Source organism: Odontesthes bonariensis, chromosome 22 (genome assembly GCF_027942865.1).
Source record: "Odontesthes bonariensis isolate fOdoBon6 chromosome 22, fOdoBon6.hap1, whole genome shotgun sequence".
Classification (NCBI taxonomy): domain Eukaryota; kingdom Metazoa; phylum Chordata; class Actinopteri; order Atheriniformes; family Atherinopsidae; genus Odontesthes; species Odontesthes bonariensis.
Genome location: NC_134527.1, coordinates 1257014 through 1275727, shown reverse-complemented (window position 1 = coordinate 1275727; position 18714 = coordinate 1257014). Strand labels below are relative to the sequence as shown.

The 18714-nt window shown below is 44.0% G+C and overlaps 1 protein-coding gene across 4 annotated transcripts in view; it reads left to right on the top strand.

Annotated features, from left to right (window-relative positions):
* Positions 1-18714, top strand: part of myo18b (myosin XVIIIB) — an 85473-nt gene that overhangs the window by 3367 nt on the left and 63392 nt on the right. For 2 of the 4 annotated variants that reach the window (XM_075456580.1, XM_075456578.1), the window contains exons 1-8: positions 4891-5232; positions 6735-6773; positions 8544-8687; positions 9827-10357; positions 11308-11371; positions 13467-13579; positions 15143-15310; positions 15401-15611. In XM_075456580.1, the coding sequence (XP_075312695.1) occupies positions 5230-5232; positions 6735-6773; positions 8544-8687; positions 9827-10357; positions 11308-11371; positions 13467-13579; positions 15143-15310; positions 15401-15611 (1273 nt within the window). In that variant the 5' untranslated portion in view covers positions 4891-5229. Of the gene's footprint in view, positions 1-1289; positions 1499-4890; positions 5233-6734; positions 6774-8543; positions 8688-9826; positions 10358-11307; positions 11372-13466; positions 13580-15142; positions 15311-15400; positions 15612-18714 lie in introns of those variants that run through there. The other 2 variants (XM_075456579.1, XM_075456581.1) reach the window with 2 other exon arrangements.

Below are 18714 nucleotides of genomic sequence, written 5' to 3'. Positions count from 1 at the left end.
TGTAGTATGCAGTATATAGTATGCAGTATGCAGTATGCAGCATGTAGTATGCAGTATGCAGCATGTAGTATGCAGTATGCAGTATGTAGTATGCAGTATATAGTATGCAGCATGTAGTATGCAGTATGCAGCATGTAGTATGCAGTATGTAGTATGCAGTATGCAGTATATAGTATGCAGTATGCAGCATGTAGTATGCAGTATGTAGTATGCAGTATGCAGTATATAGTATGCAGTATGCAGCATGTAGTATGCAGTATGTAGTATGCAGTATGTAGTATGCAGTATGCAGCATGTAGTATGCAGTATGCAGTATGTAGTATGCAGTATATAGTATGCAGTATGCAGTATGCAGCATGTAGTATGCAGTATGCAGCATGTAGTATGCAGTATGCAGTATGTAGTATGCAGTATATAGTATGCAGCATGTAGTATGCAGTATGCAGCATGTAGTATGCAGTATGTAGTATGCAGTATGCAGTATATAGTATGCAGCATGTAGTATGCAGTATGTAGTATGCAGTATGCAGTATATAGTATGCAGTATGCAGCATGTAGTATGTAGTATGTAGTATGCAGTATGCGGTTTCGAACACAGCCAGGGTCTCAGGCCGCCGTTTTCTTTGTAATTCTGCCCATAAAACAGGTTGAAAGAAGTTTTCTCTTTGAGCAGAAAGGTTCCTGCTGACGTCTGGATGAACACAAAGTGGCTGAAAAACATCTCAGCGGCAGAAGAACGAGTCAACTGTTCATACGATGACCTGTTAGCTCTGACCTGTTAGCTCTGAACTGTTAGCTCTGACCTGTTAGCTCTGACCTGTTAGCTCTGACCTGTTAGCTCTGACCTGTTAGCTCTGACCTGTTAGCTCTGACCTGTTAGCTCTGACCTGTTAGCTCTGACCTGTTAGCTCTGACCTGATGGCTCTGATCTGTTAGCTCTGATCTGTTAGCTCTGACCTGATAGCTCTGACCTGTTAGCTCTGACCTGTTAGCTCTGACCTGTTAGCTCTGACCTGATAGCTCTGAACTGTTAGCTCTGACCTGTTAGCTCTGACCTGTTAGCTCTGACCTGATAGCTCTGAACTGTTAGCTCTGACCTTTTAGCTCTGACCTGTTAGCTCTGACCTGATAGCTCTGAACTGTTAGCTCTGACCTGTTAGCTCTGACCTGTTAGCTCTGACCTGATAGCTCTAACCTGTTAGCTCTGACCTGTTAGCTCTGACCTGTTAGCTCCGACCTGTTAGCTCTGACCTGTTAGCTCTTTTCTGAACTGCTTTCTCCACTGTTAGGTTGTCTCTGTGCGCTCTCACTGCCACCGGCTGACATCTGAACCCCCCCACGGCTGACATCTGTAACCCCCCAAGGCTGACATCTGTAACCCCCCCACGGCTGACATCTGTAACCCCCCCACGGCCATCACCACGCATCCCGAGCCCTCCCCCCCACCCACCGTGCAGCCATGGCTCTGTCTTCACGCTTAAAGCTGTGGGAGCAGAAGGGAGGTGCAGAGCTGCTGCATGCTGCGTTAACCTCTAACATCCTCCTGACTCGGTGTGTGAGTGTGTGTCGGACGCTGCATCCATCACGTGGTGAGTGGCGCCTGCTGCTCAAACCCCTGAGTCATGGCGGCGTGGCACCTGCTGCTCAAACCCCTGAGTCATGGCGGCGTGGCACCTGCTGCTCAAACCCCTGAGTCATGGCGGCGTGGCACCTGCTGCTCAAACCCTGAGTCATGGCGGCGTGGCGCCTGCTGCTCAAACCCTGAGTCATGGCGGCGTGGCGCCTGCTGCTCAAACCCTGAGTCATGGCGGCGTGGCGCCTGCTGCTCAAACCCTGAGTCATGGCGGCGTGGCCATGAATCGAATCGTATTGAATTGGATCGTATCGAATCGTATCGAATCGTATCGTATCGTATCGAATCGTATCGTATTGTATCGTATCAAATCGTATCGAATCGAATCGAATCAAATCGTATCGTATCGAATCGTATCAAATCGTATCAAATCGTATCAAATCGTATCTAATCGAATCGTATAGAATTGTATCTCATCGTATCGAATTGTATCTAATCGTATCGTATCGAATCAAATCGTATCGTATCGAATCAAATCATATCGTATCGAATCGTATCAAATCGTATCTAATCATATCAAATCGTATCTAATCGAATCGTATAGAATCACCTGCTGCTCCAACGCTGAGTCATGGCGGCGTGGCGCCTGCTGCTCAAACCCTGAGTCATGGCGGCGTGGCCATGAATCGAATCGTATTGAATTGGATCGTATCGAATCGTATCGTATCGAATCGTATCGTATTGTATCGTATCAAATCGTATCGAATCGAATCGAATCAAATCGTATCGTATCGAATCGTATCAAATCGTATCAAATCGTATCTAATCGAATCGTATAGAATTGTATCTCATTGTATCGAATTGTATCTAATCGTATCGTATCGAATCAAATCGTATCGTATCGAATCAAATCATATCGTATCGAATCGTATCAAATCGTATCTAATCATATCAAATCGTATCTAATCGAATTGTATAGAATCACCTGCTGCTCCAACGCTGAGTCATGGCAGCGTGGCGCCTGCTGCTCAAACCCTGAGTCATGGCGGCGTGGCGCCTGCTGCTCAAACCCTGAGTCATGGCGGCGTGGCGCCTGCTGCTCAAACCCTGAGTCATGGCGGCGTGGCCATGAATCGAATCGTATTGAATTGGATCGTATCGAATCGTATCGAATCGTATCGTATCGTATCGAATCGTATCGTATTGTATCGTATCAAATCGTATCGAATTGAATCAAATCGTATCGTATCGAATCGTATCAAATCGTATCAAATCGTATCTAATCGAATCGTATAGAATTGTATCTCATCGTATCGAATTGTATCTAATCGTATCGTATCGAATCAAATCGTATCGTATCGAATCAAATCATATCGTATCGAATCGTATCAAATCGTATCTAATCATATCAAATTGTATCTAATCGAATCGTATAGAATCACCTGCTGCTCCAACGCTGAGTCATGGCAGCGTGGCGCCTGCTGCTCAAACCCCTGAGTCATGGCGGCGTGGCGCCTGCTGCTCAAACCCTGAGTCATGGCGGCGTGGCCATGAATCGAATCGTATTGAATTGGATCGTATCGAATCGTATCGAATCGTATCGAATCGTATCGTATCGTATCAAATCGTATCGAATTGAATCAAATCGTATCGTTTCGAATCGTATCAAATCGTATCAAATCGTATCTAATCGAATCGTATAGAATTGTATCTCATCGTATCGAATTGTATCTAATCGTATCGTATCGAATCAAATCGTATCGTATCGAATCAAATCATATCGTATCGAATCGTATCAAATCGTATCTAATCATATCAAATTGTATCTAATCGAATCGTATAGAATCACCTGCTGCTCCAACGCTGAGTCATGGCGGCGTGGCGCCTGCTGCTCTCCATGCTGTCACGCTGAAGCTTTTTAAAGCCTGTCACCAGACGGCAGCTGATGTTCTGAACGATCGATACGCTTCAAGCTAGCACCACCCGTGCACCACCCGTGCCAACAAATTCCTCCACCGTACAGCGAGGAAAAAGAAACCGTTTTCAGTGTTTCGCAGCTGGCGTGTGACATTTTGGATGTTAATCACATTTAAGAAGCATAAAGAAGTGTTTGGTGATGAGTACGATTCCACCGCCGACTGACTGATCAGTTTTCCTTCTGAACTGCGGCTATTTAGATCAAATTAAACTTTAGTTTGAACAAAATATTTACCTGCTTTCTAGTTAAAGGGACAGTTCGCCTCTTTTGACATGAAGCTGTATGACATCCCATATTATGAACTTATATTTTATAAATTATGGCCTTTCAGATGCCTTTTGCAAGTACCCACAATGCAATGGGAAAATGCATTAAAAAGCAGTTAACATTAAGCACTTAAGCATATTAAAAATGGCATAAAAGCTGTATTTTAACCAGGACCTTTATAAAAAATTACGTAACTGTCTTCATCAGACCTAGCCTAGCAAGCCAGACCCGTACAGCAAAAAGCTGTACAGGGGTCTAGTGACGCTGGATAGCAGTGTGGGCGGGATAAACGGTTGTCCGTTAAGTTGCCTCTGCACTCAACGCCACGCAATAGGATGGTGCAACAACCAATCAGAGCGTCGTCCCACCAACGGAGCAAGCTGGTAAATTAAACTTTTACCGTACCCGGTGGGCAAAACTCCAAAAACGTCCTTTTTTTTAAAAAAACACTTAAGTGCAGTTATCTGTTCGTCTCGCAAAGAAAAATGTATATTTAAATCTTCTAGAGTCGCTGCCAAAGCCAACTCGAAAGACTGTTGGCTGGGCGCAGCCATTGTTTACGTCGCACCTCTGTCGTCACTAGGTAGCCCGGCCTCCGACCCCGCTCCTCACGATTTGATTGGCCCGATTAAGTTTCGATTTGCAGCCTCGCAAAACGACCACAAGTGACTAGACTAGCCCGGGAGCAAATTCAATTTGCGGTCACTAGGGGCGTCTAGATTTCTAGGCTACATAAGACCTGTCTTCGGAATTTTGGGTCTCGCAGACGCGCAAAATTCAATGGGAAAATCGATTGAAAAGCACTTAACTAACCAAAAATGCCAAAAACTGCCCTGTTAAAAATATGCGTTCAACAGAGTAATACATTTGCATCACAAAATGGTTCTCCAGGAAAAAGTCAGACCTCACAATCGCTTGGCCCTATTTTCTCTCCCTTCGTATCACTGCCTGCTGTGCAGACCGAGCAGCAAACACCGTAACAGGCGCGGCTGTCGGCAGCAGGCAGTGATACGAAGGGAGAGAAAATAGGGCCAAGAGATTGTGAGCTCTGACTTTTTCCTGGAGAACCATTTTGTGATGCAAATGTATTACTCTGTTGAATGCATATTGTTCTGAGAAGCAAAACACTTTATTTTCGGGACCCCAGCCAACTAGCCGGACTACCTTCATCAACACCAAAACGAGGCTGGAACTCTGCTCACAGGACGCAGCAGGGGGTAAGAAGATGTTCAGAAATGATGTTGCTGAGATGGGATGTCACACAGCTTCATGTCAGAAGAGGCGAACTGTCCCTTTAAACTTTTTCCAGCTTCCTTTCAGACCCCCATGCCAGTTACAAAACTTCTTTATCTACAACCAACCCAACAGATCATTGGGCGACAGGCAGTAACCGCAGCACATAATCCCTTTCATGGTAAAAGTGTGAATATTAGGAATTATTTTCAAACTGTGCAGCGAGAACAACCACTACAATGTCAAAATACTGACAAATATATGAGTTAAATGTACTTTAAAGGCAGTGTTAATAACGCTGAGCCAGAACGGAATAATCAATCTGCTCAAAGTAGAACGGGTTTAAGCAGATTTGTGGTCAAACTAAGCAGAAAAAAACCCAATAAAAAAAATATATTCATGAGTAGATTTCTACAAAGCTGCTGCACAGCTGCCACATTTTCATTTTCATCAGAGCTACTGGCTCACATTTCCTCATAAAGCCGAGAATACACTCCAACGCTGTCCAATTATTATTATTATCGATGCAGTTGATGTCAGTCTGAAGGTAACTAATCCTAGAGTTTCCATTTGATCCTATTTCCACTCGGTTTCTTCAATAAATATTGTACTTGCTGCAGTGTTAATTTCGTCAGCTTTTTTTAATTTAGTCTAAGTCTTAGTCACAATGTCAAAAATCAATTTTAGTCTTCGTCATATTTTAGTCATTTTAGTCATTTTAGTCAACACTGTACAGAATAAAACTTCTCCACACACTGCTTCTCTTTTTCTCTATTTTATTTATATAAAACTGTGCAGAATAGAACTTCTCATCTTGGCCACCACCGGCGGCATGATCAATCATTATCATGCAGGTTGTTTTGTTGTCTTTCGCGTTGTAAACGAAATGGCTCCATACATCCAGGCGTTGTTTTCGCCCAGCTCCAACAAACCGTATACCGGTATCCGAGCCCGACGCCATGACTGGACTGCAAAGTTGAACTAGCTACGGTTAAGTTATAGCTAGCTACCGGCTACGTTACTTGACTGATTGAGCCGCGCGAGGCACTGTGGGACAGGCGCCGTGCAGGGACAAACAGGGCAACAGCGCTTAATCTTCTGAAGTTCGAGAAACATTTATATTAACAATTACAAATTAATTATAAACAATTACATTTTTTAATGTCCATTCGTCCATGGCTTGTAAATTTCGTCTCGTCTCAAGTCTCGTTAACGAAAATCAGTTTTTATTCTCGTCATAGTTTTTATTTTCTGGAAGCAATTTTGTGCGTCATCGTCACGGGAAAAAGGGGCGTTAACGAAATATTTTCGTCATCGTCCTGGTTAACGAAATTAACACCGACTTGCTGCTGCCTCTATCAGCATAATAAACAACACTAAACACTAGGGCTGAGCAATTTTATCCATACTGCGATATATATCGATATTTCGTTTCCCGATAAAGTATCAATTATTTTTATTTTATTTTTATTTTTTAAAGCAAACTTTATTGAAAAGTCAGACGTTACAATGAGTGAAAACACAGAACATTAAAGGTAATACAACACAATGCCAGGGGGTCACATGATACAGAACAGTGATAAATTAGTTGATAAAAATGTTGTATAAAGTGCACAGCTCTCACGTCTGTGACATGTTCGTTTGTTTCTGTTTGTCTGGCCGTGTTGTCCTTCTGGGTCAAAGGTCGGACCACCGGTCCCTTTTTTCCCCACAGAAAATTATGTAAGTGTATCGAATCGTATCAAATTGTATCGAATCGTATCAAATCGTATCGTGAGATTAGTGTATCGCTGCAGCCCTACTAAACACCCTCCACACTAGCAATGGGGACTTCAGTCAGAGGCATTAAAATGGCTCCACAATTCCTTTTTTTTTTTTTTTGGTCAATAACGTATTCAACAACAACGCAGTTTAGTGTTGGGTTTGATAAAGTATCATTCAAATGGAAAGCTGCAGTTACCTACTGTGCTGCATATTAAACACGTACCTGATCAATTCTGACTTCTTTCTTTAGCCGCTTTCGGACAGACCGTTCTAAGAACGCAGTTATCAGAACTGTCCTACTCGAATTTTGTTCTGATAACTATCCTTCCCCAGCGGAACTGTTTCAGTCTGCATTCGCACATGAGTCAGGACCTGATAGGGACTGATGCGGCGCGCAGCCGTCTGCGTCAGTGACGTGTTAGCCGTTAGCCGTTAGCCGTTTAGCGCTACATTCAAACACAAAACAAAACAAAACAAAACCCGTAAAAGTAAGGAGAGAAGAAAAAAACACCACCAAGAAGCTAATATGGAGAGCGGGGAGGGCACCGTGTTCATGGTCTGCATGTTGGTGATATTAATCATGGACGATCACATCAGGCGTCTAACATCGAGGCTGGAAGAGCTCACAGAGAGAGTCAGGAGATACTTTTTCATTTCATGAAGGAAGAAAGGAGAGCAGAGCGCTGCAGACAAATGAGACCAGTGTAAATTTAACTTATTAAACACCCGCCGGTTGTGTCCGTGTCTTGTGAGGAAACATTTCAGCCGTGATAGCATGACATGGGGCGTAGCTACCGACCACCACACACCTCCGTCAGATTCGTTCTATAGAACTATGTAAAGACCCGACCTCGGAGAAGGAGCTAAATAGTTATAGGAACTAAGGGAGAAAGCCCCGAGTTCCTGTATGTCCGAACACGGGACAAAACGGCCCCGCGGATTAAAAGGTTATTAGAACTGCCAAAGGTTCCTACAGTCCGAAAGCGGCTTTTGTCTGTAATTTAACTTTATTTATTCTCTCTTTCTACACACATTTGTGCTGTAAGCTTTTTTTTCTAATTAAGTTACAACTTTGGTCATTTTGTCAAAGTTTTAGTCTCTGCATTAAATATGTCTCTCTTTTTTTTAAAACAAAACAAAAACAAACTCATCCAGTACTTTGATTTATAACCAACCACTAGCAAAGCTGTTTGCATATTGTATGATAACTAACAGTTAACTAACAGTTAACTAACATAGCAAACATTGATACTTGCTAATTATTAGCTGTTGTTATTGTGTGCCTGTTAGCTTAATATGTGTTAATAACTGAAAACCTGGAAAAATACAATTTGGTGTCTTTGTGTGGATTTAAAAAAATAACAACTAATCCAGTAGAATACTTTTATTGATGACCAATTACAGGCAAAACTGACATCCCCGTCAAGCGTTAGCATGCAATTTGCATGGTTAGCATAATCTTAGCATATTAGCATGCTAACGTGGACGTGGTAAACCTGCTAATTAGCTAGTTAGCTTAAATTTGATGAAACATATCTTGGAAAATCTAGACAAATGATACCAAGAAATACTAAATGAAAATCTTGTTTTTGTATTTTTTGTCCTCAGTGTGACATGAATGTATGCAGAAGTATCTAATTTGATAAAACTCCAAACTATGGTATGATCTACAGCCCTCAGTGCCCCTGTTACTGTCTAAATGTGATTTAATGCATCCGTAAAATACAGATAAAGGAGGAGAACAAGCCGGTGGCTGCGACCGTCCCTCCGCCGCCGCTGTCGGTCGTGCCCGGCGGCTTCCTGAAACAGCTGGTCAGAGAGACGGAGAAGGAGATCAAACAGAAAGAGCCAGAGGTCAAAGAGGAGAGACCAGTGAGTCTTTCATTTCCTGCCTGGGCCCAGAAATAGCCTGAAAACACTTCGGGGAAAATGGGGAGAGGGCATCTTTTCTGTAACGCCAGCATTATATCAGCACATTATCAAAAATCAAATCAAATCAAATTTATTTATATAGCACATTTCATGTCCAGAACAATTCAAAGTGCTTTACATAAAATAAAAGCATTGCAGCAGGGAGTGGAAGAAGCATTAAAATACATAAAAGAATATAAAGAGAAAAAAATAAAATAATTTAAATGAATTTAAAAACAAGCAACATTATGTGGCACCACCTTATTTATGCTTATTTATTTATCTATTTACTTTTTTATTTATGGACTCAGGTCAGCTGGTCCAGTCCAGAGTCCAGACTAAACATGGAGAAGCAGCATTTAGCTGTTATGCTGCAAACAAGTGGAACAAACTGCCAGTGGAGATTAAACTTTCACCAAATGGAGACATTTTTAAATCCAGGTTAAAGACATTTCTGTTCTCATGTGTCTATGCATGAAATCTGTACGATATCTTTGAACTTATCTGGACTGTTGCTTGTGTTTAAATTCATTTAAATGATTTTATTTGTTTCTCTTTATATTCTTTTATGTATTTTTAATGCTTCTTCCACTCCCTGCTGCAATGATTTTATTTTATTTGAAGCACTTTGAACTGTTTGTACATGAAATGTGCTACAAATAAATTTGACTTGATTTGATTTGATTATGCTTATTTCATGTATTTCTGTGAAATCATGCGGAGAAAAGGGTCAAATCTGGGTCAGTCCATCAATATCTATGTTCTGTACATAGTTATGCTTTTAAATGTATCCAGAGTGTGTTTCTCCCAAACCCAAACCAGGTGTTTTATCTCTAAAGCAGCAGCAGAGCTTTAAAAAGAGAAGTTTGGTGCTGGAGTCTGAAAATGCATCCACCACCAAATACCTCCCAAAAAAGGCCGTTTGTTGGTCGTGTTATTCAGCTGTGACTCCAGATTAAAGGGTTGTTACACGAAGCATTAAACAGTCTGCATGTGTTTTCAAACTTAGAATGCCGACATACAGAATGTAGACGCTGTAGTTTGAATTGAAAGTGCAAATCACCCAGAACCCTTCCAGCTGTTACTCTGTTCCGCTGCAGCCAAACAAACTGAGCGACAACCTGGTGCAGCAGTTTCTGAACCCGGACCAGACGCCCCCGATCCTGGAGGCAGAGATGTCCCTGCGGGCCGAGCAGCTCAGCAACAGCGGCGAACAGAAGAGATCCAACGCCCAGTCGGACGGCCGGTCCTCGTCTCAGCGCCACATCCTGACCCCCGACTCCGACGCTAAACCAGAGAGCAGAAAGGACGTTACACCAGAGCCTCCGAGGCCGAAGAAGGTGGAGGCAAAGGAGCCAGAGAAGAAGAAGCAGCAGGAGCCGGAAATAAAGAAGCAGCAGGAGCCAGAGAAGAAGAAGCAGCAGGAGCTGGAAATAAAGAAGCAGCAGCACCAGGAGCCAGAGAAGAAGTTGGAGGTGAAGGAGGAGGTGAAGAGTAAAAAGATGCCGCAGGCCGAGCAAAAGAAGGAGAAGAAGATAGAGGAGGTGGCGAAGGTGGAGAAGAAAAAAGAAAGGGTGGAGGAGAGGCAGGAGCCAGAGGGGATGCCGGCGGACACGACCATAAGGAAGGAGGTTTGTATGCTGCTGTCATTAATTATCAGAGAGTCTGAGGCCCGAGTTTCCCTGATTTAAACAGCAGTGGCTTTACGTCATCAGGCTATATTTATGATGAGAGTCACCACAGTCTGTGTCAGAGATGCTAACTGAGCCACATGCGGCTCCTCAAGCTTTAATTGGCGGCTGAAACTCGCATCGTAGCTTATAACAATATGGTAACAATAACAATACAGTTTTTCAAATAACATACAGCGAATACTGCACAGTATTAAGTATTTTTATTAAGTTTGCGTTTTTGTAGTATTAAGTATTTTTCTTAAGTATTAATTAAGGCTGAATGGTGTTTCCTAAAGGGGGAACTGTTAAACCTGGCAACGCAGCCCGCTTAAACCACAGTGCACGCTAGCTCCTTTAGCCAGAGCACGCTAGCTCCTTTAGCCAGAGCACACTAGCTCCTTTAGCCAGAGCACGCTGGCTCCTTTAGCCAGAGCACGCTAGCTCCGTTAGCCAGAGCACGCTAGCTCCTTTAGCCAGCGCCAGATGCAGGCACAGGGGTACTGTAGTGTTGTGGCGTCCCTGTCGGTGCACCCAGTGAACCGAATGTTGACAACAAGATGATTTACATTCAGTCACTGAATTACAGGCTTCTAAACTGAGATAAAAGGCATAAAAATTAATTGAAATAAATGTACAAAATCATACAAAATATTTATTCCCATATTCTTTAGATTTTTATTCTGACACTTGAATAGTGCAACAACTTTTCACTGATGTTTTCCCAGTTTTTGAGTTGATTGATTGATTTGTTTGTTTAAGAGCGACAGCAGACGACCTGATTGGTCAGCTGTTATTGTGATGTCATCTGACAGAGCACTGAAAAGGGATTTATTACCGTGGTGGAGGAAATGCATCACTCAGCACTCAGATTGTAATTCTCAGGTGTCTCTTGTTTCCTTTCCTCTCAGGTGAGGGATGTGTGGTACGAAGCTGGAACAGTGTGGTACGTCCACAAGGATGGTTTCACCCGCGGTGAGCTCTGAAAACAACAACACACACAAATGTCTTAAGAGTAACCTGGCCAAGTTTGAAGCTTGTAGCATTAAATCTGTAGGAGGAGTTTGATCAAATGCGAGGTGTGAAAAAAAAAGACGTTTCCGACCACCAGCAGGTGGCGCTGTAGGTGGATGTCACTATGATAATATGTACGCGTTCAGGCTGGGTCCAGCATTCACCGTATGAAGTTTGGGACAGATTGGATAACGCATGTGGGAGTTCATTTATTGTGGCGAGTGATGGCGAGTCATCAAACTTTGAGACGTTGCCACGCCCTTTAAGTTTTGAAAAAGTTTCTCCATGAATTTTTTCCCCCCATGTCTTAAGAGTAATCTGGCCAAGTTTGAAGTCTGTAGCATTAAATCTGTAGGACAAGTTCGATCTTATGCAGGCGTGAAATCGGTCAAAAATGGCACGAAAACTCACTTTCCATCCAAAATGGCCGCCTTCCTGTGGACGTGGGACGATGGTGGCATGAGACTTTTTTGTGCGTCTGGGCATGATGAATGAGTGTACCGAATTTCATTGTCCCAGGTCAAACTAACCCCAATGCGGGCACCATTTTTAAGCATCGTAGGGGGCGCTACAGAGTCAATGAGCGACTCACAAAAATATAAAGTTTAGATTCTTTCATGTCGTCGACTGGCAGGTGGTGCTCGCAAAATTTCCTGAGTTTTTGAGCACCTTTTGCAAAGAATAAGAAAGAAAGAATACAATAGGGTCCTTGCAGTTTCACTGCTCGGTCCCTAATAAAGTAGTGCAGAGCCTAAAAGGCTAAAAGGCTAAAAGGCTGACCCGTTTATGTGCTTAAGCAGGGAAACGTGCCTTCAGGACCAGGATCCGCAAACACTGAGTCACTTAAAGTCAGCCGAACGTTCATAAAAACACAAAAATAAAGTTTTACGGAGGGATTTGAAGGCAAAGATGGGAGCTCTAAGGTCTGATCAGCCTTTGTAACAATATCTGGGACGAGTTAACCGGACGGTAAATATGGATCTGGATGGGAACATACCAGGTCAGTCGGTCAGGGGGGTATTTGCGGCCATTTAATATCACAGATCGGCATCTTTTGCTCAGCAGCTGGCCGCTGGTCACCTTAACAGGAGCTGTTTCTGCACTACGAACCAGGCGTGGAGCTATTAAAGGAACTGTTATCATTCAGAAATGATATCAGCTGAGCAGAGGTGACTCTCTCCTCGGATAAAAAGGACAGTTTGGCCCGTCGTTACCTAAAGATACGGTTTAAAAGTTTAAAAGAATCAGGAAGAGGTCAGAGACACAATAACAGGGCTGACTGAGACACTGAAAACAGCCCAGTGAGAAGGAAGTCTGGAATCCAGGAGGTGGAGGTCACATGTGCCACTGTGGAAGCTGAAACCTGAATTAACTCTGAGAAATCAGGTCTCAAATGGATTTCAGTGCTGATATTTTCCACTTTATAATTTAAATAGAGTTCAGAGAAACGGATAAATGAGCAGAAGACTGAAATATCCTGGATATTCTCTTCAGTGGTGTGAGGTGGCCGGAGTTATTTTAGAGTTTTAGAAAAATTCATCTGCAAATAAGAAAAACAAGATGAAGAAACTCAAAGCAGAAAGTTTTTGAATAAAAATAAATATAAAAAAAATAAATAAATAAAAACATTTCTTAATCTCCAAAATACTTCAATTACATTTGTACAGATAAAAGAAAAATCTGTAATTTTGCATATTCACAAAGTTTAAATTAGCAAATGTTTGAATTTTTTACCTAAAAAGGTCAAAGTAATGTTAAATGTTGCTGCTGATAAACTAATCGCCTAATCAAACAGCTCCGGCTTCCCTCTCTGGACATGGAAACAGTCTTAATGTGCATTAGCTGAGGCCTCCGTTAATCCACGCACCAGCTCCAGTAATCGCCCGTTTCATTGCCCACATATCGTGTTACACATCAGCTCCAGCTGCTGGTTTCACTGGCTTCCCCTCCGCTCTCTGCTGTGCTGGGATCCATCAGACCCGAGGGTCCCACACAGCTCTGTAATGTGCAGGGATCGCACACTTCTGTGGGTCTAACTTCCTGCTGTCCTCCTCAGCCACTCAGCTGAAGCCGGACGAAGGCACGCCTGAACTCCCAGAAGGCCGAGTGAGGGTCCGCCTGGAGACCGACGGGTCGCTGCACGATGTGACGGAGTATGAAGTGGAGAAGGTAGATCCGTCTGAAAGCTGAGGGCTTTAAACCAGGGCCGGGCAACGATTAAAATGTTTAATCTAATTAATCACATGATTTCCCTGATTAATCTCGATTAATCTCATTTGTACGCAGAATCCAAAAATGAATCCAAAAGTAGCGTAAAGCTTTTAGCATTTAGCTTTATTTTAAATGTGCTGCCATATGAATGAAAGTGCCATAACATTTGTTGTGCAAACACACTTTTAACATCAGCATCTTTCTGTAGTTTTTATGTAGAAGCCTCGCTCCACTGTCTGTTTCCTTGAATGACTTGCTGCTATCAGTTGTGTGTTTTGCCTTTAAGTGATATTTTAGACTGGAACTACTACGCTGAGAAGACAATTCAACTTGGCAGTGTTTACAGATGACTTTGGTTCTGTCGACTCCGCCGTCTGGAAGAACTTTAAAATGAAAATGGCCGAGTAAAAGTTCCGTACCCTTCTCCATGTTTGGTGGATCCGCCGATTACTTTCTTTTCCTGTTCCACAGCAGACAGCAGCAGACTTTTACAAAATAAAAGCCTGTGAGCAGCAGACTTTTACAAAATAAAAGCCTGTGAGCAGCAGACTTTTACAAAATAAAAGCCTGTGAGCAACAGACTTTTACAAAATAAAAGCCTGTGAGCAACAGACTTTTACAAAATAAAAGCCTGTGAGCAACAGACTTTTACAAAATAAAAGCCTGTCAGTGACAGACTTTTACAAAATAAAAGCCTGTGAGCAACAGACTTTTACAAAATAAAAGCCTGTGAGCAACAGACTTTTACAAAATAAAAGCCTGTGCGCAACAGACTTTTACAAAATAAAAGCCTGTCAGTGACAGACTTTTACAAAATAAAAGCCTGTGAGCAGCAGACTTTTACAAAATAAAAGCCTGTGAGCAACAGACTTTTACAAAATAAAAGCCTGTCAATGACAGACTTTTACAAAATAAAAGCCTGTGAGCAACAGACTTTTACAAAATAAAAGCCTGTGAGCAACAGACTTTTACAAAATAAAAGCCTCTGAGCAACAGACTTTTACAAAATAAAAGCCTGTGAGCAACAGACTTTTACAAAATAAAAGCCTGTGCGCAACAGACTTTTACAAAATAAAAGCCTGTCAGTGACAGACTTTTACAAAATAAAAGCCTGTGAGCAGCAGACTTTTACAAAATAAAAGCCTGTGAGCAACAGACTTTTACAAAATAAAAGCCTGTCAATGACAGACTTTTACAAAATAAAAGCCTGTGAGCAACAGACTTTTACAAAATAAAAGCCTCTGAGCAACAGACTTTTACAAAATAAAAGCCTGTGAGCAACAGATTTTTACAAAATAAAAGCCTGTGAGCAGCAGATTTTTACAAAATAAAAGCCTGTCAGCGACAGACTTTTACTAAATAAAAGCAAGAGTTAACTTGCCCAGCCCTACTTTAAACCTATTATTTCTCAGAGTTTTAGTTGCATCACAGGCTGAGTCGGCAGGTTTGGGGGTTCCTGGTGGACTCGGACCAGCTGGACTCCACCTTTAACACAGACTGAGTTTCCCTCTGCCTCCACAGTGTAACCCAGCAGAACTGGACCTTTGTGAGGACCTCAGCGACCTCCAGAGCGTGAATGAATGCAGCGTCCTGCACGTGCTGACCAGTCGGGCCAAAGCCAACCTGCCACTCACGCATGCCGGACCGAACCTGGTCAACCTCTGGCCGCCGTTACAGTCCCATAGCAAGGTGAAACGAACCCGCCGTCAGGTCAGCCGTCTCAGCCATCTCAGTCTAAGAGCCTCATGTCTTATTTCTTCTTTCTTTGCTCTGTTTCAGACCCCGAAGTCCCGGCGAGGAGAGTCTCTGTGGGCCGCCCCCCCCGCCCTGGCTGCGCTGGTCAAGCGGGTCCACGTGTCCACGGTGGGAACCAGGAGGGACCACAGCGTGTGCGCGCTGGGGCGCAGCGGCACGGGCAAGACCACGGCGTGCCAAGCCTTCACCCACGCTCTGCTGAAGCAGGCCGGGACGGCCGGAGGCAGCATCAGCGGTGAGTTCTGGTTCTGGGGTGGTTCTGGCTGTAAACTCTGAGGTGGTTCTGTAAACTCTGAGGTGGTTCTGACTGTAAACTCTGAGGTGGTTCTGGCTGTAAACTCTGAGGTGGTTCTGACTGTAAACTCTGAGGTGGTTCTGACTGTAAACTCTGAGGTGGTTCTGTAAACTCTGAGGTGGTTCTGACTGTAAACTCTGAGGTGGTTCTGTAAACTCTGAGGTGGTTCTGGCTGTAAACTCTGAGGTGGTTCTGACTGTAAACTCTGAGGTGGTTCTGGCTGTAAACTCTGAGGTGGTTCTGACTGTAAACTCTGAGGTGGTTCTGACTGTAAACTCTGAGGTGGTTCTGAGGTGGTTCTGACTGTAAACTCTGAGGTGGTTCTGAGGTGGTTCTGGCTGTAAACTCTGAGGTGGTTCTGACTGTAAACTCTGAGGTGGTTCTGACTGTAAACTCTGAGGTGGTTCTGAGGTGGTTCTGGCTGTAAACTCTGAGGTGGTTCTGGCTGTAAACTCTGAGGTGGTTCTGACTGTAAACTCTGAGGTGGTTCTGACTGTAAACTCTGAGGTGGTTCTGGCTGTAAACTCTGAGGTGGTTCTGACTGTAAACTCTGAGGTGGTTCTGGCTGTAAACTCTGAGGTGGTTCTGTAAACTCTGAGGTGGTTCTGTAAACTCTGAGGTGGTTCTGACTGTAAACTCTGAGGTGGTTCTGACTGTAAACTCTGAGGTGGTTCTGGCTGTAAACTCTGAGGTGGTTCTGACTGTAAACTCTGAGGTGGTTCTGTAAACTCTGAGGTGGTTCTGACTGTAAACTCTGAGGTGGTTCTGTAAACTCTGAGGTGGTTCTGACTGTAAACTCTGAGGTGGTTCTGAGGTGGTTCTGGCTGTAAACTCTGAGGTGGTTCTGAGATGGTTCTGGCTGTAAACTCTGAGGTGGTTCTGGCTGTAAACTCTGAGGTGGTTCGGAGGTGGTTCTGGCTGTAAACTCTGAGGTGGTTCTGAGGTGGTTCTGGCTGTAAACTCTGAGGTGGTTCTGAGGTGGTTCTGGCTGTAAACTCTGAGGTGGTTCTGGCTGTAAACTCTGAGGTGGTTCTGAGATGGTTCTGGCTGTAAACTCTGAGGTGGTTCTGAGGTGGTTCTGGCTGTAAACTCTGAGGTGGTTCTGAGGTGGTTCTGGCTGTAAACTCTGAGGTGGTTCTGGCTGTAAACTCTGAGGTGGTTCTGTAAACTCTGAGGTGGTTCTGGCTGTAAACTCTGAGGTGGTTCTGGCTGTAAACTCTGAGGTGGTTCTGGCTGTAAACTCTGAGGTGGTTCTGACTGTAAACTCTGAGGTGGTTCTGACTGTAAACTCTGAGGTGGTTCTGGCTGTAAACTCTGAGGTGGTTCTGACTGTAAACTCTGAGGTGGTTCTGTAAACTCTGAGGTGGTTCTGTAAACTCTGAGGTGGTTCTGGCTGTAAACTCTGAGGTGGTTCTGTAAACTCTGAGGTGGTTCTGGCTGTAAACTCTGAGGTGGTTCTGGCTGTAAACTCTGAGGTGGTTCTGACTGTAAACTCTGAGGTGGTTGTGTAAACTCTGAGGTGGTTCTGAGGTGGTTCTGTAAACTCTGAGGTGGTTCTGACTGTAAACTCTGAGGTGGTTCTGAGGTGGTTCTGACTGTAAACTCTGAGGTGGTTCTGAGGTGGTTCTGACTGTAAACTCTGAGGTGGTTCTGGCTGTAAACTCTGAGGTGGTTCTGAGGTGGTTCTGACTGTAAACTCTGAGGTGGTTCTGAGGTGGTTCTGGCTGTAAACTCTGAGGTGGTTCTGAGATGGTTCTGGCTGTAAACTCTGAGGTGGTTCTGGCTGTAAACTCTGAGGTGGTTCGGAGGTGGTTCTGGCTGTAAACTCTGAGGTGGTTCTGAGGTGGTTCTGGCTGTAAACTCTGAGGTGGTTCTGAGGTGGTTCTGGCTGTAAACTCTGAGGTGGTTCTGGCTGTAAACTCTGAGGTGGTTCTGAGATGGTTCTGGCTGTAAACTCTGAGGTGGTTCTGAGGTGGTTCTGGCTGTAAACTCTGAGGTGGTTCTGAGGTGGTTCTGGCTGTAAACTCTGAGGTGGTTCTGGCTGTAAACTCTGAGGTGGTTCTGTAAACTCTGAGGTGGTTCTGTAAACTCTGAGGTGGTTCTGGCTGTAAACTCTGAGGTGGTTCTGGCTGTAAACTCTGAGGTGGTTCTGACTGTAAACTCTGAGGTGGTTCTGGCTGTAAACTCTGAGGTGGTTCTGACTGTAAACTCTGAGGTGGTTCTGTAAACTCTGAGGTGGTTCTGGCTGTAAACTCTGAGGTGGTTCTGACTGTAAACTCTGAGGTGGTTCTGTAAACTCTGAGGTGGTTCTGTAAACTCTGAGGTGGTTCTGGCTGTAAACTCTGAGGTGGTTCTGTAAACTCTGAGGTGGTTCTGGCTGTAAACTCTGAGGTGGTTCTGGCTGTAAACTCTGAGGTGGTTCTGACTGTAAACTCTGAGGTGGTTCTGAGGTGGTTCTGACTGTAAACTCTGAGGTGGTTCTGGCTGTAAACTCTGAGGTGGTTCTGTAAACTCTGAGGTGGTTCTGACTGTAAACTCTGAGGTGGTTCTGAGGTGGTTCTGACTGTAAACTCTGAGGTGGTTCTGAGGTGATTCTGACTGTAAACTCTGAGGTGGTTCTGTAAACTCTGAGGTGGTTCTGGCTGTAAACTCTGAGGTGGTTCTGACTGTAAACTCTGAGGTGGTTCTGAGGTGGTTCTGACTGTAAACTCTGAGGTGGTTCTGAGGTGGTTCTGGCTGTAAACTCTGAGGTGGTTCTGACTGTAAACTCTGAGGTGGTTCTGACTGTAAACTCTGAGGTGGTTCTGGCTGTAAACTCTGAGGTGGTTCTGGCTGTAAACTCTGAGGTGGTTCTGTAAACTCTGAGGTGGTTCTGGCTGTAAACTCTGAGGTGGTTCTGGCTGTAAACTCTGAGGTGGTTCTGTAAACTCTGAGGTGGTTCTGACTGTAAACTCTGAGGTGGTTCTGACTGTAAACTCTGAGGTGGTTCTGGCTGTAAACTCTGAGGTGGTTCTGGCTGTAAACTCTGAGGTGGTTCTGGCTG